Source organism: Danio rerio, chromosome 21, assembly GCF_049306965.1.
Source record: "Danio rerio strain Tuebingen ecotype United States chromosome 21, GRCz12tu, whole genome shotgun sequence".
Taxonomy (NCBI): Eukaryota; Metazoa; Chordata; class Actinopteri; order Cypriniformes; family Danionidae; genus Danio; species Danio rerio.
Window position 1 is genome coordinate 35268822 of NC_133196.1, and position 27113 is coordinate 35295934.

At 36.0% G+C, this 27113-nt stretch overlaps 1 protein-coding gene across 1 annotated transcript in view; it reads right to left on the reverse strand.

Moving 5' to 3' along the window:
* Positions 1-27113, reverse strand: part of adamts2a (ADAM metallopeptidase with thrombospondin type 1 motif, 2a) — a 169128-nt gene that overhangs the window by 74131 nt on the left and 67884 nt on the right. Inside the window, exon 4 of the mRNA XM_695292.8 lies at positions 1078-1274. Coding sequence (XP_700384.4) covers positions 1078-1274 — 197 coding nt within the window. The remainder of the gene's footprint in view (positions 1-1077; positions 1275-27113) is intronic.

The following is a 27113-nucleotide window of genomic DNA, read 5'->3' on the forward strand; positions in this document are numbered from 1 at the left end:
AGACGGATGGAAGTTTGGATCAGCCTTTAACACCCAAGTGTTAAATATCAAGTGTTGATTGGTTTAAACAGAACCAATACGTTTCTGAAGCTAAATTACTTGTCCTCTAGCTAATGCACAATTTAGTTACAGACATTGATTCATAGATGAATAATTTTGTTAACAAATAATTTCCTCTACAGTAAAAAATTCTAGAGAAAATACTTTTTTTTTTTTTTAGTGTGAAGAGAATATTAAAGATCTACTTTTGCACTGTATTTGTTTCTGCTGCTAGTGTGCTGTAACACACAACTCTGGTGAAATGTAAGATGCTCATTAGGAAATTGCTTTGGACTAAGTGACTAAATGTAAATGATGCATCTCGCTCATTGATCCGTTCCATGTATGGCACATACTCTGATTATAATAGCTTTGTAGGATTATATATTTAAAAAAGATTTTTTTCTGCACAGACCTGAATAAAGAGGGTAAACTTTACTAGAGGAGGGTGTTCAAAAGACTGCCATGAGACCTTTATAATCATGATATGACACATTATGAATGTGAATGAGATTTTATGCATGCTTATGATATCTGTCCTTAATTGTAGTTAGCTAAGTTGTGTAATTTTAATTGTGAAGGTGACATTGTTTGAGATATCTTTGTTATAACAACATGACAGACAAATACATCATAACCTGTTTTCGTTTACCAACTCACATCACTTTACTAAAACAACATTACTTAAATATGTCATAAACATGACTATCACGCATTACACAGAGTTACTACAATTGTTCTTGACCTCAACTACACTGAATCTACTAATTGAATTTGACACTAAAATGTCATAATATAATTACACTATAATATTTTTTAACAAGGTATTGATACATTTAGTGAGAAGTATGTTCCACTAAAAAAAGTGATCAGAAAAATATGACAGTTATAATGGGCTCATGACAATCATGTTTATGAAAGATTTATGACAAGTTAAGTTGTTTTGGTAATGTGAAGTCATCATGACATATGACAATGTGTACATATGCAAATGAGAATGTAGTGCAAATTCATTGCAAAATATTTAGAAAAACTTACAATGTTCATGAGGGTCAGAAGGTACTTCTGGATGTGCTCTCTGCCATGAAACATCACCACGGAGCAATCGACCCCTAGAAGAACCTCGATGTTAAAGATTTCATCTTCATACGTCTCTCTGCGTGCTCGCGAGTTGATTTTCTTCTTCACATGTTGGGGTAAAAACTCCAGTGCAGCAAGACCACCCAGAGGAGAACCTGACCAAACAAAAGCAACACAATTTTCACAAGACGATCATTTACAGGGGCAAAATCATAATGAATGAAGATTTGATTTATTTTTATTTTATTTTTTTATTTGTTACCTACAAACTTCTATATATCATATTGATGGTGCTGTGTTAATTTTCACTTTCCTAAATCATAAAAATAAGCTAATATGTCTGCAGATATTCAGGAAACATGCGAAGTTAACATACTTGTTTATCTTCAAAAGTCTGTTATTCCCTAAAAGTGTTAATCTGTCTGTCCTAATCTGAATATCTGTCTATGCTTTGATTCTGTGTAACTCCGCCCACTGACAATTTGCCCAATTATATCTCAGCACACTGGGTCAAAGACTCCAGAATACACAGAACATGTTACTTGTATAGTATTAAATGAAGTCCCGCCTTTTACTACAGCAGCCAATCAGCAGTCGCTGATTGGCTGAGCATTCTCTGGAGGAGGGGCTCTGATCAGACATGAGTTTCTGCAGATCTTGTGTGATCCAAACGTTTAGAAATGAAACTAAAGACACATTTGTTGTATAATTTCATTGGTGATTCCTAATATGAAATGTAATCATAAGCTTGGCAAGCAATTTTGGAGAATTTAATGATTATGCCCATGCATACCATCCAAGAGACATTTCAAAGATGGCTGCAGAGTGAAATGACTTGCCTTAAAGGAACTTTACTGGGTTGCCTTGGTGAAAAAACACCTCTTATTTCATTTTAGTCATGAAGGTCTCTGGGAGGACAATAGCAGCCTCCGAAATGAGACACAGATTCAGAGTTATTTAAAAAAAGCATGTGATGTGTTTTTTTATTTTGTAAACAATTCAAATTTTACAAATGTAAACATTAGCTGATCAGCTTACAGTGCAAGGCTCAAACTTAAGGCATGCTTGCTATCAGTTGGTGTTGTCAATCTGGCAACCTGCATATGCATCATGTCAGGGGGCTGGGTGAAAAAAAAACCCTATCCAATATTTTGAATTTGGACCGCAATTCCTGGTCAATCCTACATACTGTGCCTTTAAGGAATATTTGAATATACCAACTTGGTCCAAACATTCAGCAATTCACTTTTACCATATTTAAAAAACAACATTGAAATAGAACATTCAATAAGCCATAGAAACTAAACTGCCCATGGTATATTGTTTAGACTGCAGATTAATATCATTATTTGGCCCATTACTGAATAGGGAAATAGTTCTAGAATGTGGAAAAACAATGGCAGTGTGTTTCTCATTTCATTCAGTACATTCTCTCTCCTGTCACTTAATACACGGCACCAACACTCTCTCAACTCCAAAAGCTTTCATGTTCAGATTGGGTGGCACTTAGACATGTCTCTCAGTCTCTCAGCCTCTTCCAGTGCCAAAACTGCTCGAGCGAGGGATAGTGAGAGGTGAAAGAGAACCCAAAACCATGCCAGCCTAAAAAAATTACTGTACCAATTCACTTTGGCTTGCACTTTGAAGAAGAATAATTCTCAGTATTATGCAAATGATACCAATCCATGGTCTCCGGCCCCAAAAACATGTTGCTCTTGTACTTCATTATACAAGGTGGTATTCCTCTCTTTATTTCAATGCAATGTGAGCTAAGAAATGCATTTATTCCATGCTGTGTCAGTTTATGATTCAGATCTGAAGATTTTGGTCTGCATTGATTTACAAATCAGTTTGAATGATTTCTTAATTTCTCTGCACAGTCATCATTTAATGTAGTTTCTTACTAATAATTTGACATTGTGAACATGAAAAGCATTAGATGAAGTAGACTTGACCAAACTGCAAATGCATTGTATAGTTTGCTAACTTTAATCGTAGTTCTGTCTGTAAAGGAATCATACTATTGGTAAGACAATTTACAGAAAAAGAGAAAATTATCTAAAGGTTTTAGCATATATCCGTTACGTAATGAAGTTTGCACTGCGCACTCGCGTTTTTAAAACATTTTTGGTGCGTTAATCTTTGTCAATAATATTATTCAGAAGGTCATGATTCGCACTCTTTAACTAATTTCTTTGTATAGCTTATATTTTACATTCTTCTGTGATCCAAATATCAGACATTTCGGCACAATGGTTTCCTCAGTGTGTGAAAAAATCCTCTCATTCCACCCTTTTATCCCACAGTCATTCACATTACGTCATTAGTTAGACAGCCACTCGATAATTAAAAACAAACACATTTTCATTTTTATATACTGTAATTAACCACACAAGAAATATTTACCTTCACCTTTAAAAACATTATTTCACAGGAAAATAACATAGCAATTATCTTCATTCACTTATTCATGTCTACATCAATGCAATGAAATTCCGACAGTTCAAAGCATTAAAGATCCATCATATTACATCATTACAAAAAAAGGAATCTGTTTTTAATGTTAAACTAGCCTATTGTCTTTTCTTAGTTCCTCAGTTCTACTTTCTCTGTGAGAATTTGGCCATTTGAATAGTTAAAAATTAAAACATAATAATGAAAATCAAGTAGAGCAACACATTTTTCCAGCCTCTCTTGTAAAAAAAACAGTAAATTAGAAAATTCATGAATACTAGCCAAATTATTATTTAAATTAATTTGAATATGTGCTGCTTTAGGTTCTTCACACCTTTTTATTGGCCATTTTTGTTTTAAGAACAAGGTCTAAGATTTAGATTGAAATTGTAAAAAGTTTTCTCTATTTGTTAACAATAAAGTTTTTCGTGAACAATGCTTTCACACAAATTGTGTTTTCTTGCACAGCTGGATGTTGCACTCATAAAAACATAGTTTGCACTGAACAAAACAGATAAGTTGAAGTCACACCAAAGCAAGAGGATTCCGCTTGGTCTTAAGCCGCCCCCTTGTGGCAGTCGCATAGAATTTTCAGTTATGCCGCGCACCATGGGAGAGAAGCTGTTCTCAAGTCCAAAATAAATTAGTGCAAAAGCAAAAGCCTTTATTCTCTATGTGCTCACCATGGTTAAAGGAATGAATACTAGAAACTAATGGACCAGTAAAATTTATTGGTGTGAATGTGGGAATAACATAAAAAATCATATTTTTTATTAGTCATTTATAAATAGAAATGTTTTTTAATATTAACATTTTCTAATAAAAAAAAAACGAAAAAACAAACAAACTAGTATATCAAACAAGTATAGTTGCAGGAATATTTCAAAAGATTCGCAGCTCAAATCGGATTCAACTTTTCCGCACAGGAGATGATTGGAACTCCGAGCAGCTCTCGGACTACTCTTTATTGGAAATTGATGACTTTCTGTTTGTCGCTTGTTGTGTGCAGTGGAAAGGAAAAAAATGTGTTTTGGTGTTTCGTGACCCTTTAAAGTCTTTTTCGATGGACATCCGGACCTTTGTCACCCCCTTCCCCCACTCTCCCAACCCATAGGCCTGCTTGTGCTTGTGTGGACAGGGCCTTAGACATCCATGCTGCTCAATCTGCACTTGTGTTTTGTGTTTAATCTAGCATCTTGCATAGTCATTTGTGTAGCACATGGCTCATTCTCCCATCTAGCTCCTCCTACCAAGTTGTCTGCATTTTCAGTCATTCAGTTGCCCTGTCTTTGGTTTCCCTATTTTTGCCCGCTTTATATTTTCCTCATGTTTCACCAGTTTATCTCACTTGGTTTGGGAAGCCTGCCCTATTGTACCTTTTGAGCTCTGCCTTAATTTTTTTGTCTTGCCCTGCAAGCACAATTTTATTATTATTTTTCCCCCCAATGGGTAATTTTATTTACTTTTTCATTAAATGACAATCCTGACCACCTGTGCATCTTGAAAGAACTTCCTTAGACAAAGTACTTTACATTCAAATGCAGTGCATAGACAGATGGAAGTATTTAGTCAGGAGCTCGAGTGTTGCTCACAACACATGAAACTTTCACTTTATATTCTGCAACATAGGTTCATTCTGAAAACGTAGCCCTATATGCAAGAGGTGTAAACCTACACTGGTCTCATGGTTCGTTTCAGTTACGATTATCATGCCATTGATTTGGTTCAATTCGATATCTTGGTGCATCAAGGTGCATTGACGATGCTTTCCATACATAATTATATATTTTACTTCACAGAAAAAGCATACACAGTGGCCTTTTGTAGATTCGCAAAACAAAAACGTATTTGGCGCTCTCCAGAAATATATAGCAGTACATTTTCGGAATGAGCCTGGGTTGGCATTCTGTAAAACCTTTTTCATAGATGTGAACCTCATTCTCTGAACCAACACTTTTGGCTGAAAACATTAATTAAACAGAAACAAGAAACATATGTTTTCCCCCATGGATCAGCAGTTTGGTATCAAATCAATACCCACAGAAATGTTAATGCGCTGTCTAATTAGGCTGTACAGATGCAAACAAACGCTCTTCTTTTGTTGCGTTCAGATTTTATTTCCAAAGTCCAGCACTTGTAGTATAATGCATGTAAATACAGTCTGTTCAGAATATGGAAGATTTCGAATGAAGGAATTCCCAGACAAAGAAAAATACATCTAATCTTCTGGTTAATTTTTAATAACAAATAAACTTCAGTATTTTTTTGAACATGCATGGACATGCCAAGATAACAAGCAAATGAGAAGCCAATCAATTGCACTGCACTGCAATGCAAAATAAAAAAAAAATGGGTCATTGGTTTTGTTTGTGCACTAGACGCCTGCTTTATTTCCAAATCATTATGCCGTGTATTTAGAAACACGACACTGGAAATAAACTAAAGAGGACAAACCAAAGCTGTTCCAGTCAAATAAGACTTTGGAAAACAAGCACAAGTATATGTTAGGTTGACCTATGAATGTGAGCTTAGTCCTGGAATGACACCAAAAATAGAGCCAATTACCAGGACATCAACACAAAAGGCCAGTGTCATGGAAAAGGTTAAGCATTGGCTTAGAATTAAAATGATTTTCAAAGGAATGTAAGCACTGACCCAGAGGAGTATCTACTGTGACTAAACATAGCAGTTTTTTACAATAATGTGTAGCTTTACTAGTAACAAGTTACTTCATCCAACAAGTACTGCAACAAATCGAAACACTGTCTGAGACAAGAAAAAGCTCATTTGAACTCTGCTTTGTCTCATATGTAGTGAATCACTGCATCCTAAATGATCCTCACTTTCATTATAGGTGGTCAAAAGTCTGATTTACATTCTTGTGAACTGGTTAATGCGACTCTCGCATGCTCGCCCACAGAAGCTAAGCTGGGCTGAGCCCTGTCAGTACCTGGATGGAAGACCACGTGGGAAAGCAAGGTTGCTGCCGGAAGTGGTGTTAGTGAGATGTAAAAAATTCAAGATGTCCTTCGAAAAAGAGTAGGTGCAATATGGCTGCCGTCACGTCATCCAGACATCCAGTGGTTCCTGCACACTGGTGGTGAATGAGGAGATTCCCACCAAAAATCTGTGAAGTGCTTTGAGTGTCCAGAAAAGTGCTACATAAATGTAATGAATTATTATTATCATTATTAATATTATTTTTTCAATCCTGAGTACTAAGCTTTCGCACATCATTGAAAATATGACTCTTAATAATGAATTGGTTCAATATAAATGATTCTTAAGAGAATTCTGATTGTCTTTGGTTCATTCTAAATGGTCCGCATTGATAGAAAGTATTATTTTTAATAGTATGTTGATTCATTCTAAATGGTTCACTGTTGCACACTGTTGTACAGTCATTGATTTTAAATGATTCATTCCATATTGTTGGAAAATTCTGATTCTTTAGGTTAGCTGAAAATAAAAAGCTCAATATTTTTGCCCACTAGGTTCTATAATATCTGAATATCTGCAGTTCTTTTACTAACAACTAACATTTTGTAGAGGCTTTGATTCTTACAAAAAAATGTCACAATGTAGAGAACATTAATTTCTCCTTGATTTTTTCCCCAGCCAAAGCTCATTTAAAATCAACCCATGCTCATTATGATTACGTACTCCTACTATATACATTTCTGGAGCTTGCCAAATACCCCCCAGAGGCCGCTGTTTAAGCTTTTTTAGATCTCAAAATTCTCTCCTGAGTGCCATTCGCGCCTGTTGCTCTCAAATAAATCCACCAGAGGCCACTATCGAGCTACTGACTGACTGACCAACCAACTTATCCCCACACCTTCGCACTTCCCCAATCAATGCTGTTTTAAAAATCGCAGATTGATCCGCCCACCCCCTTCCCCGAACCCAACCGCAATATTTTCAAAAGTAATCCAGTTTTCAGATTTCACCACATTCTCACCCTGTTATTTACTTGTTTATTTTATTTTTTGTCTTTTGTCTCTGCCTTCTGGAACCGTTCTTCACCGAATGAGCCTATGTTGTTCAAAATAGGCATCTCAGCCTGCATACCTTACACAAAATGTAAGATATATTGCTCCCTGTATATTTTCTTGCACATTTCATACGACAAATTCACTAGAGGGCACTGTCTACATTTTTGCGAACAGGAAATGTTTTACTGAAGATATTTCTTGCTGTACGTTTACATGTCCTAATTGTGCAAGAGAAAGCAGGGCTTGTCATATGGATCACATAGACCACACTGAAACTAAACCCTTCCCTAAACCAAAACAACAACGTTTCCAAAGCAAACGTAAGATAAAAGTGCACTGCGACCACACAGTTTTACCTTAATTTTACATTGTTTTTTATTTCTTTTGTGAACCCGAGCTTCACTGGATTCAAACCCGAGAAACAAGTTTAACACCATACAAAATAAGCTACCAAGAAAACTGACCACGCTGTAAAAGTTGTTCGTATGGAGATTGATAGATGAGCAAATGTACTCAATTACAAATCATAGACACGGTTTTGTGTCATTTATTTGGTGTTGTGCAAAGAACTGTACAAAAATAATATTTTATTTGTCAATATAATGTCCCTGTGAATATCATAAGTGGGAAAAAGAAACAAAGGTTGCCATTAGACTTTTCCATAGCGTTCATTTGACAGAGAAACTAGAAAGTTGGTATGGTATTTCCACCACATATCCATTCCAGTTTGAGAAACTCAGAATTTAGGGTGAGTAAATGATGAGCAAGTTAAAATCTTTGGTATATCCATCATTTTAATTTAAAAACATGAACTGATCGTACAGTCAAGTGAGTATCATAATGTCTGCTGATGCTCTATTGAATCCCACAGTCATCATATTTCAAGGGTAACAGCCGGCAATGTGTCACTTCATACTATGGCAATTTACTAAAAATAGAAAGCTACAAACAAGCATCTTGTGTCCTGGTTGGTGTTCAGAAAGAGACCCTGTCTGCTTCTAGTTATTCCTTGACCCTGACCTGAAGTCAGTGGTGTTTCAACTGAAGATGGGGTTTCCAACTGGTCTGCAAGGAATGAAGCTGATGTACGGAATATTGATGAAGGCCATGCAGTCAGTATGCAGTCAATTATCATAATTCTTCGAATCAATGAGTGCTGGGCTTGTCACTTTTGACATATCAGCCTCACAAGGGTTATTTGTATTCAAGAAACGGAAGCATCATGGAAAAACTGCAAGGATAACATGAAAACTGGATCTTTCATGCAGAACCTTTCCTTTGAAAAGGAAATCAAAGTCATTCGGATCTGTTTAACAACTGTAGAAATCCTCTTTGGTTATGGCAGTGGACGCTTGGCTTGACTCTGTCAATGTTTTTCATAAATATATATTTAAAGGGTTTTATTTTTAAATTCCTGATGGTAAAGTTAATTTTGAATCAAATAGGAGATAATTATTGCAAAGCACTGCAAATCAAAACAAACTTCCATGCTAAGTAAATACATAGCTTGGCTTTTAATCAATGCTGGCAGATGTGACTGGAAACAAGCTGGAAAGAATAAAGATGATCTAAATCACAGTAAATGAAGCCGTAAGATACAGAATGTCCTTAAAAATTGTAATACTCATGAAAATATGACTTTTTTCTTTAATTACGACATCACTGGTTGAATAACATGCTTGGATGAAGGTGTGTTTGATTATGCTTAGACATGTAAGGGTATCCTCAATGAAGGTGTGACTCAGCATGGAGAAATATAAGCGCGCACACTTGTACTGTATATATGCTATATGAGCACTCTCCATAGACCTGATGTATTTTATACTGTACAAACAGCTTTGGATGGCATATGGTCTTACTCTACCCCTACTCCAAAAACCAGCATTCACAGGAAACCTGTGGCAATTTTGACTGACATTAGACACTGTAAAGTAGAATTTTTAAGCAATTTGATTTATGAGAACACAAGATATGTCCTCAAAACAACCTTTATAGAGAACAACTAGGTCATTATACCAATTTGGTGTCAAGTACACAAAAACAAACACACATACATGCACACACACAGACATATACCAACTCCCAGGGCCGTTTATATCGCACCATATTGGTGTTTCGTAACACTCATTTTTATGAGGTGGGTCGTTAGCCCAACGCTCAACCCCCAACCTGGAGGATCAGGACATACACGCACATACACTTTAAGCAATTTAGCTTACCAAATTTACCTAAAGCGCATGTCTTTGGACCTGTAGGTGAAACCTGAGCACTTGGAAGAAAACCAAGCTAACACAGAGAGAACATGCAAACTCCACACAGAAATGACAACTGAACAGCCGGGGCTCGAACCAGCAAACTTACTGCTGTAAGGCAACAGCGCTACCCAAATATATAATATTAAATAACAATTACATCTACATGAAGAAATGCCAAATTGTACCCCCCAATAAGAATAGTATAAATATGTGTAAACTAAGGATGCCATGGTCACGTTCTCAATATAATATTGAGCCATACGGTATGACCTTCACGGCTCAATACGTGCTTTTGAATTGCGGTTTTCTCGGTTAAGCGTTTAACTAATTTATGTGCGTTTTATATCTTCCCGAATTGACTGTGTGTGCCTGTAAGTCTATGAGCTGAGATGAGGAAACTCCTAATTAATAAATATAATTAAATAAAAATCAGTAAATATCCAATCACTATGCTCTAAAGTTAGGTTGGCGCTTGACCATCATTCCACACTTTAACATTACGAGCGGCCGTGAAGTGAGGTTGAGGCAACAGTACTCGCTGAATCTTTCAAGCAAACATACCCAACTGGTTCACATAAAAAGACACATAAAAATAACAAAGGAAGTGCGGGTGTTTATTGCTAAAGATTTGCAGCCGTTTTCGGTGATTGAAGATGTGGCTTTTGTCATTTTATAAAAGCACTCGATCTGCATTACAGACTACAGTCTCGCATTTTTTCAGCACCGAGATAATTAAGATGGTTTATTAATGTTTACTTAAGTACAAATATGTTATTTGAAATGGCCAATTTATCTTTAATAACTTCACATGTATGTTTACTTTCAAAGTGTAGGATTTTATGTGTTCCCATTTGTACATGGGCTACCAGCACCTCGGAGATTTCAGTGTTATTTTTATTTTTTATACAATACACTATGAACTAGTGTACTTTTCTAGGCTTATAAATAAAACAAAATGAGTATTGCAAGAAATCGTTTTTATTTGTTCTCCTTAACCTCTTACAGTTAATATTGACTATAAAATAAAAAATAAAAAACTTGGTCAAGCCATGAGAACCGAACCGAAAACCGTGTTAAAAAACTGAGGTATGTATTGAACTGTGGGCTACCTGTATTGTTGCATCCCTAGTGTAAACATTACATAAATTATTTACTTTATAATGTTTGTTTGTTTACTAAATTCCCCCAGACATCTTTATGATCCGACCATGTGTGATCATAGGAAGAACCATTTAATCATTCATTCATTTATATTTTGGCTTAGTCCCTTTATTAATCTGGGGTCGCCAGAGTGGAACGAACCGCCAACTTATCCAGCACATGTTTTACACAGTGGATGCCCTTCCAGCTGCAGCCCATCTCTGGGAAACTCATCCATACACACTCATTTACACTCATACACTACTGACAATTTAGTCTGTCAAATTCACCTGTACCGCATGTCTTTGGACTGTGGGGGAAACCGGAGCACCTAGAGGAAACCCACGCAAATGCAGGGAGAATATGCAAACTCCACACAGAAACGCCAACTGACCCAGCCAAGGCTCAAACCAGCGACCTTCTTGCTATGAGGCGACAGCACTACCTACAGCGCCACTGCGTCACCATAGGAAGAACCAGATGACCAATAATTTTTGGCTGAAAATTGCAACAGAAGAGGGAAAGGAGGAACGTTTTTGTAAGTTTAAAAAAACTTAAGGGATACGTTTGTTAAAACCAAAAAGAGAGGCCATGGCAAAAGTGGAGACCCAGGTGGTTTTTCCACCATTTATAGGTTTTACACTGATGTATATATTACAATTTTGAATTTAAAACAATTTAATAATTACAAAACTAAAATAAAGTCACAATTTTTTTCTTTGATAAATGCAAAAGATTATTTGAACCTGTCAGTATACTGACGCCCTGTTTTTCTAGGCTATTGGTGATAATAGTCAGGAATGTCGAACCATTATTGCCTCTTTAGCACATCATTAGAGGACAAAATAGCCAGACAGCGATGTGTTAATTGTTAAATGGGTTAAATTAAACAAAATAGTCTTAAATATTTAGGTTTTTATTAAGTTTACTTTTTTTTTGCTTTTATTCTTGCCATAATAAAAACTATATTTGTAGAGTAACCCATGTTAGCTTGTAGCATAAGTTACCAGGGCAATAAAACTCAATCAAAACCAAACAACCAACCCTCTTGAGCACGAAAACTCATCTTGAGCCCAAACTAAACTAATTTAAAAATCCAAACTGGCCTCAGAATATCTAGACCAATACCCCGAAAAATATGGTCCTACTTAAAATCTTTAACATCCATGAAACCTTTAATCTCCAAGAAAAGGTTCTTCAGATCATTAGATATGAAAAAATGTATTTTTAAGAACTGAAAAGGTTCTTAATGGAACTAAAAATGGTTATTCTATTGTATTACTACAAAACCCACACATTGGCCTACTGTTCCTGTTCTCCAATAAAGATATCTTTGAGGTCTTAATCACATCTTTACCTTGGCCATCAATCTTAAAACAAGCCAAGTGAACCCTGTAATGTGTTGGTTAATGTCTTATTTACTGAAGCACCATCAGTTATCACAGCATTGTTAAGTTAGCTCATCTGAAATTCCAAGGCACAGAAAGATCAGTCTTCATTAGCTCCCCAGACAAAAAGCCGCAGGCTTTCATTTAAAGACAGTCTTTACTTGAACTGCTGCAGAGGTGGCCCAGCGCAAATGGAGATATTTGCAGCTCTGAAAGCTAAATGCTCCTCCTTAATGTAAGAACAGGCCAACAGCTATTAGTCAATGGAACAACTGGAATGTTGTTGTTTCAGGGATGGGAAAAACGTTAAATGAAAAACACATGCGGTCACATTACACATTTCTGCAGACATGCACACACACATACCGTAAAGCCACATACACAAACCTACAAGATCTGCGATGGCAAGCTACAGGCGATATGGCACATTTGGCATGCTGCGGTGTGATACTGTATGTGTGGGCCGAAATGTCAAGGGGAATGAAGTGAGCAGGGACTGACAAAAGTACTGAAACGACACTCTTCTCAAATACACTGACAAGGAGGAAAAGAGTCAGGTTCAGATTTTAATGTAAGGTCATCAACAGTTTTATTTGTTAGAAGATTTATTGCCTTCAGTATATACGCTGTAAAACGTTGATGTCAAATTTACATATAGGTTTACATGTAAGTTTTAGAGTCTTAGAGATGTTGCCAAAGTTCTTCTAGACTTGTCTCAGTTTGTGCTGTTTCTTCATGTCATTCCAGACAGATGAACAGATCAGATATCCGTGTGGAGCACTGGCTGTTGTCAGACTCCTTGTCTCCTAATCTCACTGTATAATTACAATTAATGACAAAAATAATATTTGGAAATGAAGAGTTCAGATGCAAAAACCTTTAAGTGCCATCTAGAATTTTCTTTCAATGAATATTTTTCTCTGCCTCTTATGTTTATGTTCAGTTATTTCATGTTGAAATCAATAAAACTAACCTATTCTTTGCCATAAAAGTGAAATTGCTGAATCAAGCCTGAGATAAAGTTTTAGAAGAAAACTAAAAATGGCACTTAAGAGGTTTTTGCATCTGAACTCTTCAAATGTAAATTGACATGCTACAGAAAAATATAGAAATAAACAACTTTAAAACTTTTTTTTGTGAAAATACCAGTGGCCTAAGACTTTTGCACAATACTGTAAACATATTATTCTGTAACATTTAAGAAGTTTAATTTTAAGAAATGTTAACCATAATGTATAAAAGCTAACCAAGCCATTTTGATCAGATTATATTTTACGAATAATTCATGGCTCCACAATTATGTGTTGCATCAATATGTAAACCTTACGGCTGCTGATCCAAGCAGACCACATATATTCCTAGTCAACTAATAGTTTAAGCCATTAGTTGACTATTAGTTCACATTACTCATTTATGATGTTAATTTAATTCAATGCATGATTGGGGCCAATGGTTTGTTTAAAATGAATAAATGATATACATTAAATGACAGTTGCAACAGCAATATTTTATATTATAAATGTTACAGAAATAAAAGTGATTAGTAACATTAATTTAAAAGTAAGTAAACCAATTGCAATTAAAGTGACAAGTTCACTTTCCTTTAAAAAAACGTTGTAACTTGAAAACGTTAAGTTGTCTTAATTTTTTATAATTATGCACATAGGTAATGTACTTGATCATTTTAAAGGGAAAGGGTTTACTCACTTTTTTAAAGTAGTCAGTTAACTGCTTCAAAAGCTACAGGCTTACTAGCTTAAAAAAATAAAGTCAACCGATCACATTTTGTCTCTGTTAAAGGGGTGGTCAAGAGTGTATTTTTAAGGCTTGGTTAAGTTTGTGGGTTGCAAAGCAACATGCTCAATGCTTCATTTGCTTCACTGGTGGTGGATTAGGAGATTCCCCCCAATGTGTCAAGTGCTTTGAGTGTCCAAAAAAGCGCTATATAAATGTAAGGAATTATTATTAATATTATTATTTGTAAAAAAAAAAAAAATCACATCTTTTTTTTCATAACCTTACTTTAATTACATTATACAGCTTAACTACAGCTACTCAGCTAACATAAAAACGACATACGTCATATTTCCAAGCTCCTCCGAAGATGCACCTTCAAGAGGCTTTGATTGGTCAGCTAACATAAAGTGCTGTGATTTGCTGGCTCCATGTCACCAGGAAGCATCACACCTAATAAGTGCTTACTAATATGCGGTTTGCCTCTGTTGTGTAAATACTGTCAGTCAGTGTAGCAGTACCAGTTTGTGTCTGAATCAGACAGAAAATGTAAAAGAAACACAGCAGAACCTCAGGCCTGCTGTCTAAAATAAAACGTGACAAGTATCTTTGTATATTCAGGTTATAAGCATGTGTAACCCTGCTGAAAAATTCAGCTTAAACCAGCCTAGGATGGCTGGCTGGTTTTAGCTGGTTGATCAGCCTGGTTTTAGAGGGGATTGGCCACTTCCAGGCTAGTTTCCAGCCTTGTCTTAGCTGGTCAGGCTGGTAAGTGACCAGTTAAAACCAGATTGACCATTCTGGTTTAAGCTGGACATAGCTGGTTTTGGCTGGGCTCCCAGTCTGGCTAGGCTGGTCAAGTTGATTTTTGCTGGTCATCTCCCAGCCTGTTTAGCTGAAACCAGGCTGCAAATGGCTGGAAACCAGCCTGGAAGGGGCCAAAACCCCTCTAAAACCAGGCTGGTCGACCAGCTAAAACTAGCCAACCATCTTAGGCTGGTTTAAGCTGGATTTTTTAGCAGGGAAGTAATATGAAACGCTTATATATCTTTTGCAAATTCGTTATTTGAGATGTAGAGTGCATGGAAAGCGGGAGACACTGCAGCACTGCTGAAGATTGTGTGTGTTAACAAGGGTTTAACAGATAAATAAGAATTTGCAGCTAAACTTGTTTACGGTGCCAAACAGCATTTCCCGTTGTTTACATAGTAGTTTGTCCTTGCTACAACATACCGTTAACTAGGGCTCTGCAATTAATCGAAAATCCGGTTTTGATTTCGATTTTGGCTTCTAGCGATTATGAAAAATCATTAATCGAGATAAACGATTATTCCATCATATACCGCCTCCTTTCCAGTTGTTGCTCTGCAAAGCTCAGTTCCACGTAAAAATGACTAAAGCATGTACTGTAATGTAACGTTTGCAGCACGAGATGCGCATTATTCATATTTTTTAAAAGTGCGACAGAGCACACGCCATTTTGATGTGAGTTCTTTAATGGTCAAATGCATGCACGTTTGTATCAGAGCGCGGTGTTTAGTAATTATTCATAGTAACCCTTGTTTGCATAATAAACAAGTTGAGAATCAAAAGACATGTGAACGAGAAACCATATCATAGCCGCACTATTCTTAAAGTGACAGCACGCAATATTCCTGCTGCCAGCTGTTTTTATTATTAATCAAACAACAAAAGTAGAAAATCCCTCACTGCTCTTAACTGAACAACTTTTGTAGCTAAAGCTTTTTCGTACAGTGAAGATGCTTAAAGCACAGTTTAAACATAACAGATGTAAAACCCCATTTCTAATAACTAATTTCTTTTATCTTTGCTATGATGACAGTGCATAATATTTTACTAGATATTTTAAAGATACTAGTATTCAGCTTAAAGTGACATTCAAAGGCTTAATTAGTGTAATTAGGTAAGTCATTGTATAACAGTAGTTTCTTCTGCAGACAATCAAAAATATATATAATTTAAAGGGGCTAATTATATCGAGCTATTAAAATAGGTTTTTAAATATTTAAACCTGCTTTTACTCTAGCCAAAATAAAACAAATAAGCCTTTCTCCAGAAGAAGAAAATATTATAGGAAATAGTGTAAAAAATCCTTTGTTAAACATAATTTAGGAAATATTTACATATAAAAAAAAAAATCACAGTAGGGTGAATAATTTTGACTTCAACTGATAATCGTTTTTGAATAATTGTGATTACAATTGTGACCAAAAAAATCGTGATTATGATTTTAATCCCATAATCGAGCAACCCTACCGTTAACTCTTGAAACTATGTGTGTCATAGATCAATTTTAGCAAATAAAAACACTTACAGGTTGTGGCTCACAATCCACAGCTTCTTCTATTATGGTTGGAGCTGCTCCTTCTTTGAGGAGTTTTAACCGAATCCAGCACTGAACTAGGAGAGATTCTGAAAGCTCCCCATTGTTAAATGCTAGAGCTATAATTTTTGTAATCCTCTGGAACATAATTCAAATCAAACTGTAAGCACTTCTCTCATTGTGTCGTGTCCTTCGAAAGCCCAAATACAGAAACAGAAGCAGCTCTGTGGAAATAGCAGCGTTTGGACTGCATTTTAGCCTTCTCTGCTATAACATTACAGAACCTTTGGCCATGCCCCTTTGATGTGTGGGATGTATGCGAGTAACCTAAAGGGTTCATGATCTCACTAACCCGGAAGTATTTTTTGTAGTGCCCAAACTTTGTTCGCTGTAGGCTAACTCTGTAAAAGCCAATGTCTCACTCTGCATTGAACTTTGAGTGTATTACTTTAAAAGCGATCAGTTTATTTTACTCTTAAAAAAGTAAGTAAACCCATTGCTTTCATGCAAAATTGTGATCCTCATCTGTATAGGAAGCAGTCATTCTGTCTTCTCATTATATATATATATATATATATATATATATATATATATATATATATATATATATATATATATATATATATATATATATATCTCGGTAGTGTATTCCTGTGTATCACTACAGACAGTTCTCCAACAGTGATTACAACAGCAAGCCTATAGTAATTACATATTTTAAAAGACGCAACATGCTTAATGATGATGAATGAGAGGCCAACATTTGCAGACAACTTTTATGAGGGCATTATGCATCCTCATTACAGACAGAAAATCTGCTCAATGCCAGAGAAGGAGTTACTAATTAGCATGTCCTCCATTTTGTCATTCTTAAATGAATGGCTTCACCTGTATTATTCTGAACAAAATGCCAGAAGCCACATTTGAGGAGAAAGCACAAAGTATTGATGATTCAGTACTGTGAAGGCTAGCCTTCTTTCTCAGGTTAAAGTAACAGGAAGTCCTTTTATGATTGTATGAGTGAACATAACAGGAGCTTTCTAGAATGAGCACTGCCACAGCTTATGTAAATCCATGAGAAACAGTGAAATTAATACAATAAATCATACTTGACACATTGTTAGCATGTTAGCATGCTACTCTTGGTCTTTATTAAGATTAACCAGTAATACTACTGTACTAATAAAAACATTTCTACTGTAGTTAATCAATGTTACACAGCAGATTAATCATGAGGTTGTTACTCTAAGCATAATTTAACTAAGGTATTTGTATTAAAAGTATGGTTATAAAGATGCTAATTAACCCTTGTGCACTGTTCAAATTTACTACCCTTTTGTTATGTTCGGGATAAAAATATACACTAAATTAAACTGCTGTAAAAATCCATCAGATTTTTTTTTCAACTTTTTTGTATAAATCTGTTAATCATTCTCAGTCTTGATCAACTAAATGTTGGTCTACTAATGGCTTATTTCCACTGACTGGTACAGTACGGTACGGTTCGGGTCACCTTTATCAGGCTTGCGTTTCCACTATAAAGGGTACCCTTTTGGTGGACGTGGTGTAAGACAGAAAGTTTCAGTCGCATCATTCTTGCTCGAGGAAATGTCTACAGTAAAGCTGCACAGGTCGTTAACATATCATATTAAAAGCACTTCTCACAAAACAGACGCTTTACACACATAAATACTTCTGTATAAATGTTTATTACTAACTTTTCTATAAACAGGAGTTGATTATAACTGCAGATCAATGACAGTGCAAAATAGCCTACTGCAACGTCTGTAATTCTATAAAATAAATAAATAAATGAACATATATGAACACATACAGCCCCTAACAGTCTCCGATATGTTACCAACTACAGAAAAACTACACACATCATACATTTAGTTCTTAATTAGGTTCAAAACAACACAAAGTATAGCCTACAGTCAGTGAAAACCTCTCATCTGTGTCTGTAATCTTCAGCAGCAGATGTCAGTAGCCTCTGTTAGAGAGTAATTCCATCATTCCCAGTTCATATTAGTGGTGATGATGATAATTAAAACAAGGCAGTTTGTTCATGTTTGCTGAAGAAATAACGTGCTCCGTTTTTTTTTTTTTCCGCGCTCCACTCTCGCGTTTGTCCTTTTCTTTCTGAATATGTCATTCTCGCGTTTTTCAGCTTCTCACGAGATCGGGTTTCCAATGCATGTCAATAATCAAGCGCACATTATTATTATCAGCTTAAGAAGTTTGTTATTTCAGATATAGACGCGTGGCGAGCGCAAGGAAGAAAGCGAAACCGCTCGCGCGTCAGACTAGCTCGTAAAAAACCTGCGAGGCACAGGGTAGATTCTGCTCTACTCCATGGCTGTATGGCTGTTCATCAGGACAATGATATATGAATATATAATTCCGCTGTATTCTTCCGCTGTGTATTTCAAACATGGCGGGTCCTTTGTTTACATTCTGGCTTGTTATAAGTGAATAACGTATCTCTTCTGTAAACCAATAGCGTTCAGCTGCGCGTCTAGCACCGCCTTTTGGTACGCCTTTTGACAGTGGAAACGGCCATAAGAGCGTACCGAATCGTACCGTACCGTACCACTCAGTGGAAACGGGCCATAAATGTTTTTTTTTTTTTCAAATGAAAGGATTTTAACTGTTTAATTGCCAAGTTCACAAATTATGTCACTGATTTGGTGAAAAAACACACAAAATGACGTATTTTCAATATAAATAGTAACTTTTAACTGGATTTTTTTTACCTTTTATCACAGTCTTGGACATGTGGATGATTAGTTACAACGTTGGTGTTGATGCCTTGTTAGATTTTCTTTTTTTTTTTACTCTAATTTACTGCTGGTGACTGTTTTTGCCCCATTGACTTCCATTATCAGGTAAGTGTGCAAAGGTCACTCTCACACACTCACAGATGCACTTACACACACTTTCATTTGTTCTTATACTTCATATAAAATCTAGAAACTACCCTTTTTTTGCACAGGCCTATCTAAATGGTTAATGATGCTAACTGATGATCGACAGTAAACATTACAAATTTTACCTCTTCCCAACAGGGAAAACCACCAACAATCAAAAATGCATGATTATATGGTGTCATGGCTTTGCGGTCAAAAAAATGTGGTTATAAAGCCTGGTTTATACTTCTGCGACAAATGACTGGCGTAACCAACGGCACATGCAACGCGCGTAGCTGTGCATTTATACTTCTGCGTCTCTGTTGGTCTCCATTAACACTTCCAAAACGCTAGTTGGCAATGAGGTGTTAATGTGTCTCTGTGTCGAGTTTCTTCGCTGGTGTTTTGTTCTTTCTGAACGCTTCCGGGATGTTCAAGTGGCTCAAACTCGCTCATTTTGAGGCAGAAACCGGCGGACGTGCAACAACTTTAACTATGAGGTAAACACAAAACAAAACTTTCCAACAACATAAAAAAACAACGTTTTTTTAAACGAGCGTCCCATCAGGTTCGCGTCCACGGTGTAGGGCTATGCGTCGGCACGTAGGCTGCGCCGTAGCATACACTTGCGTTTGATGCAGAAGTATAAATCAGCCTTAATGGAAGTCAATGGGACGAAAACAACCACCAGCAGTAAATTACAGTTTTGTCAGTAAGAGACAAAATGAAAATTAATTAAAAACAATACATCAAAGACAATGTTGTTTCACATGTCACATTTTCACATTTTTTTCCACCAAATCAGTGACATAATTTATGAATTTGGCAATAAAATTTTTTAAATATTGTATAATTTTTAAAAACATTTAGCGGTTTTGATCAGGACTGAGGTTGATTAACAGACTTATGCAACAAATATTTAACTGAAGCATTTTTACAGCAGTTTAACCCTTGTGCACTGTTCAAATTTACTATACCCTTTTGCTATGTTCGGGATGAAAACATCCACTGAATTAAACTGCTGTAAAAATGCATCACATAATTATTTACATTTAACAACTAAATGTTTTTTAAAAATTATATGATTTTAACTCTTTAATTGCCATGTCCATAAATTATGTCACTGATTTGCTAAAAAAAAAAAGACATATTTTCAATATAAATAGTAACAGTGAACTGGATTTTTTTTTTTTTTACCTTTTATCACAGTCTTTTATCACAACTTTGGCTTTGATCGCATGAAGATTTTCATTTGTTCTTCCTAATTTACTGTTGGTGGCTGTTTTTGCCCCTTTGACTTCCATTATAACCACATTTGACAGTGCTTAAAGCACAGCAGTAAATTAGGAAGAGAAAAATGAAAATCAATCAAAAACAATGCATCAAAGGCAATGCTGCGTCACATGTTCAAGACTTTGATAAAAGGTAAAAAAAAAAAAAATCCAGTCCACAATTACTATTTCTATTAAAAATACATGATTTTGTGTGTTTTTTTCCACAACATCAGTGACATCATTTTTTAATTTGGCAATTAAAGCATTAAAATCCTGTAACTTTTTAAAAACATTTAGTAGTTTTCATCAGGACTGAGATTGATTAACAAATAAATCTGATGCATTTTTACAGTAGTTTAATTTGGTGGATGTTTTCATCTCAAACATAATATATATGTAATAAATTTGAGTTTTAAAAAACAATTCAAACCATTTTATTAAAATATGTCAAAATATAATTTGTCATTAAAAATCATTCCGCTAACTGAAACACAGAGAACATTATGGCCAAATTAAGCCTCAAAATTACCCCAGAGAGGATGAAAACATTCCCAACAGCACATAAGGGTTAAAAAAAAAAAAAAAAGGGGTTTCTGTAATTGTATAATATAAAAAAAGGATACGCTTTAAGGAAAGTGTTGTCATTACTAAATCAGTACTGGTTGAGAAGGTCAAAAACTAAATCAGGGTCAAATTAGTAAATACATATGCATGGTAATTAACAAAACAGCACTCTAACACAGTATCTAATTCCAAATAAGCTCTAAAATGATATAATCAAAGTAGGAGTTTTATTTCTAGCATGTCTGATTATGAAACCTAATTTTGCAGGAGGAAAAAACCTCTCACTCATTCTCTCCTCCCACCACTCCACTTGCAGTAATTCTGAATTTTGTGCACCGCACGTCTGCCAAGTAGAACTTAAACTCTCATCAGGCTTTGCCACGTAGACACTGACTGCCTGCGTCCAGCATGTCTCTGCTGGAATTGAGTGGAAGCCTCTCGAACGCACACACACACGCTCCAGCTGATGTCGCCAAAGACTGCTCGCTCAGAAAACACTGAGATTCACTTACAGATATATTGTCTCGTTATTTTTAGTACCGGCTTGGGCATATCCTCCAACATCAAGCCTATACTGCCACATGTGTAACCTTTCAGTTAAAGCTGAATATTGCTTTCTGATAAATGGACACACCCTCTAAGGATTTTGACTGATTTATGGCTTTAATTTGATGTGTAACTGGGGAAAAAAAGCTAAAGTATTTGCTGCTGTGTTGTAACAGTTGGCTAAAATGTGAGGAAAACGCTTATATGAAAGTTGCTGACTGGAGTTTTCATACTGACTGCTTTATTTTTAAATTCTGTCTTATATTCTGGAACTACATCAAGCTGTTTAAAAGCAGTAATGATTTACCACAATATGGGTACATTTTACAAAAATTGGAGTGCTAGAGTATGTGTGTGTGTGTGTGATAATAGCCCTTTCACACATACAGACCTTTCCGGAAAATTACCGGCAATTTCCCAAAAAGGTCTATATGTGTGAACAGGCCCTTTTTGAAAATACAGGTAAATTCGTTCTGGCAATTTTCCGGAAAGAGAAGTTGCCGGAATGCTGCACTGTGTGAACGCAGAAGCCAGAAAGAGCACGTTTACATCTAGAATGCTCTGACGTGACACGTCTACTATAGTCAGTCAGAACATTCAGGTGCAATTATATCTGTGCTTTTACTGAAAATAAAAGCCTTTGAATATTTATTCATAATAAGCCTTTGCCGCTGTTTGTTTACCTTTAAGCTCTTCATAAATTTCTTGATGCATCGGCTTGAGCCGCCAGCATAAACACATGTTATGAACATGTTGAAATGCGAAAGTGTTCCTCATAGAAGCTGTTCACATTACATCTACAGAATTTGTAATGTCGTCAAATTTGTAAACATTTAGCTGCTGTTCGTGTCTCTGCCTTTGGATGTCTCACAAAGCAGTTGCATAAATGCTAAAACTTTAAAAAAAAGTAAAACCATCAACAAAAGCCCGACCACTTCTATGTGTACAAATACAAGTCCAGCCGTTTAGAGATCATTTCTGGTTAATGATGTCAGAATTTATTGTATAGTATTTTGGAATGGATGTGTGAATGGTCTTTTCTGGAAAAATGACAAAACGTCCTTGCCTGTGTGAACACCTTTTTTTTATGAATTTACTGATAAAGTTGTTCCGGAAATTTTCTGGATATTTACCGGTATTACAGTATGAAAGGGGCTTTAGAGAAGAAGATTACACACTGTTGAATAATAAACTTAGGGACATTTGCTACAAGCATTCATTTTGTTTTGTATGTATGTTTTTTTTTTTTTGACACGCAAAATGAATCAAGAATCACGCTTTCAGCTAAAAATTCTCCTTTAACACTTTACCACACATACTGCAGAAAATATGGTAAGTAATTTCAAGGATGGCCTGAGGGTGCGTAAATTAACTGGAAATTTTCGTTAAATATAATTTTCTACTATGTGCTGTACTCAATTATTCATTTTATTTTTGCATTAGTCCCTTTATTAATCAGTGGTCACCACAGTGGAGTGAACCACCAACTTATCCAGCATTTGTTTTACACAGGGAATGCCCTTCTAGCAGCAACCCATCACTGAGAGACACCTATACATTCTCATTCACACACATACACTATGGACAGGGAGAACATGCAAACTTCACACAGAAATGCCAACTGACCCAGCTGAGGGTTAAACCAGCAACCCTCTTGCTGTGAGGCGGCAGCGCTTCCCCACTGCACTATTTAAAAATAATAATAATGCATTGTGTATTTAAATTGTACATTCATTTAAAAAGTACATCAATAATTACATCACTGACCAATCTGCAAACCCTAAACCACCACCTGCAAACTAAACATGTCTCTAACCATGCACATATTCCCTTTCAATACCAGACAGAAGGAGCCTTGGATCTAAGAAATAGTCATTTTCATTTTATTTTCACTTGCAAACTACAGTTTGAAGACTGCAAACTAAAAGTTAAAAATTTTTATACAAATGTTTAAAGTTAACAGTAAAAATATTTAGAGGACACTTTCAGAGATAAAGATACAAAGCTTGTCACTGGGGTGGAATCTTTTCAAAGGGTACACTTTTATACCTTACAGGGCCACCTATTAAGGCTGGGCGTTTTGGATCTAAATCTTAATTAATCTTTTTTTTTTTTAACAAAATAATTCTTGTATATCCTGTATATATATATTTTAACATTGCATTTCTTGTATATTCTGTAAAAAATATTGTCATATAGATAATAATTTTATTATAATAGAAAATACGCCATCTCAAGGCATTTCTGCCCCTGCTTGCAATAATCAAGTGAAACGAAGTTAAGTGACTCCACACGGGAAGAAGGGAAAGTAACTGAAAAAAATTGTCTCGAAAAAAAAAATTGATCGATTATAGGTTTTAAATGTCGATTTCGATTACTTTTCGATTAATCTCCCAGGCCTACCACATATGTACCTTAAAATGACACATTAATACCTAAAAAGTACAAATGTGTACCTCATCATACCTCAAAGATATAAATGTATACTCTGAAGGTTCAAAATTGTACTTTTAAGGTACAAATGTTCACATTTAAGGTACAAAATTGTACCCTTTGAAAAGGTATCACCCCAGTGCAGTGACAGGTTTTGTACCTTTATTTCTGAGTGTGTATGCATACTGTTGCAAAATTTGCTAGTTCACAAACGTGTTTCAATCTAAATTCGCTTCAAACATTGACAAACCAAACTATTGTATTTATTTTTTTAATTATTATTATTATATTTTTAACCCAATAGTTAATAAACCAATACACATTTATCTAAAGTAAAAAAGTAAAAAATGTTGTATTTTTATTATTCTATTTTAATATATAGTGTCGCATCATCACACCGACTGTTTCTCAATGTCTGAAATGGTATGTTCATGGATCTGGTCTTTCTAAACCCCTCCTTTCCGAGTCCCTGCTCTGCTCTGATTGGTCAGATGGCCCCATCTGTGACTGGTCAGAAATTGTGAGGCTTCATCATACACGAAAAAAAAAATGATTTTGCTGCTTGCTCAAGCTACTTATTTAAAATGAGCTGAAACAACACAATTGTTGAGATTTTTTGCTGTTAAGAATTGTTTGCAGATTTTTTTTGTGTGTGTGTAATTTGGTTTGCTTTTTTTACAGCACATTGTGTTCTGCGTCCTGACTGGCAGTAGACCACTGTTAATCAATCTGCTCTGTGTTTCCCTACAGTACAGAATGCGTTCAGCTTGCCAAATTAACATGAATTTCAATGCAAAAAGGGTTGCAACTGTCCAGAGCAAGACCATCATAAAGGGGGTCACACACCGGATGCGCCACGCCATGCAGTGCCATTCATTTAAGAATTGTAAATATAGGTCTATATCAGGGTATGCACACCAGCACAGCATATCTGCTGCTGTCCATGGCCCCCAGCTACGACTCAGGACACTGTTCATATTTCTGATGCACTACTAAGCAGCATCTGAATAATTTCACTTTAAATAACATGTGAATGTGCGCATCCGGTGTGTGTTACTTCCAGCTGTCATGTGCATGGAGTGCGACCCCATTAAGGCTGGAGTTTTGTGGATGCACATCTTGTATCTTCACACCATAGACAATTGTTTTCAGATGAACCCAAAGATAAAAGTCTAAGGGTGTCAGATTGGAAGACCTTAGGGGCCACTCAACTTGCCCACGATGACCAATCCACTTTTCAGGAAACTGTTCATCTTGGAATGCTCGGACCTGACACTCATAATGTGGTGGTGCACCATCTTGCTGAAAAAACTCAGGGAACGTGCCAGCTTCAGTGCATAAAGAGAGAAACACATCACCATGTAGCAGTGGTTTCCATTGATGAAGAATGGCCTCACTATCTTTGTTGTCTATTGTGTGAAGATACTAGATGTGCAGCACCTGAAACTGCCGATACTGGAAGCCTGTGCTAGCATTTCTCCTGCGGTGTTGCTATCAGTGTGTGAAGAGTGGAAGAAGAGGGTTGCATTGACAATCCAACACAATGGGCAGCACATTCAACACATTTTAGAAGTGGTCAGAAACTTGTAAATAAACAATAAAGCTACGTTAAAACCATTGTTTTTCTTGTGAAATTCCCAATAAGTTTGATGCGTCAAATGACTCTCTTCCTATTAAAAAAACAAGTTGGATCCAAGACAGCCAACTTCCAAACGGCCACCATGGTCACCACCCATCTTGAAAAGTTTGCCCCCTCACATATACTAATGTGCCACAAACAGGACGTTAATATCATCAACTATTCCCATTTTATTAAGGTGTATCTAAAGAAATTGCCCACTCTGTATAATAATCGTAAAAGAAATAAAGCTGACCACTTTGCGGATTTCGCCTATTGTGGGTTATTTTTAGAACGGAACTCCAAAAAATAACGAGGGACCACTATATTCCAGATCTCAGCTACAACTGTCTTTGAGATTCAAAGTCGACATTGACCACAGGCAGCCATTGAAGACTATAAGAAGGAATTATGCACAATATTTGAAACAAACCTAGGTTTGGGCAGAAAGTAAAACAAAACGTACACATTAAAACAGTATTGCTTTTTAAAAGTGCCCAACACTGATAGATTGCACAGCTACTCTTATAATTCCTTTTAAAAGGACCTGCAAGATGTTGAGTTTTTCTGTCAAACACGGCTCTGTTATGCAGTACTGCAGTTAAGCATTTCATGCAGCTCTCCAAAACAAAGAGTCTGGAAAGAAAAATTAAAAACACGAAGGGACTGTGACGCATGTCAAGCCTCTCCATATCCCCCGGCTGAACTCGACCGCTCAAACTCAATGTGACATGTGAATCCTTTTTAGAGAAGTTTATGACTTTATCCAGTCACTCTGCAGCTCCTTTCCTCACACGTCTCGCACGGGATGCTGAGAGAGACAGAGACGGGGGTGGAAGACCAATGACTCAGCCCTGGAGAACTTTCCTCGCTTTATCCTGCTCCAGAGCATTCAGTTAGGAATAGTTCAACCAAAAATGAAGTTCATCTCTGTCATTATTCATTCATCCGAACTTTCATTTCAATTTTCAACCTTTTCTTTAATACTACAAGACATGGCTTTTAGACAGCTAAATTCACTGCATCAAATGGATAAAGCCTATGCAGTATTTGCAAAGACTGCAAATGTTTGCTAAGAGGCTACATTTACCATGCGTTAAAATTTTATGTGCTTCACATATCATTTTAACACTCATTTCCAGTTTATCTCTCCCCAAAGAAAAATACCAGCATGGTCGCTTTTGTGAATTTCACTTGAGAATTCCAGTTGTCAACTTGTCTACTAGTTTATATACAGTAGTTGAGACACGAGATTTGATAATAATTGCAGAGTAGTTCATATATATATATATATATATATATATATATATATATACAACAGTTCTGTCTGGTTCTCGAAT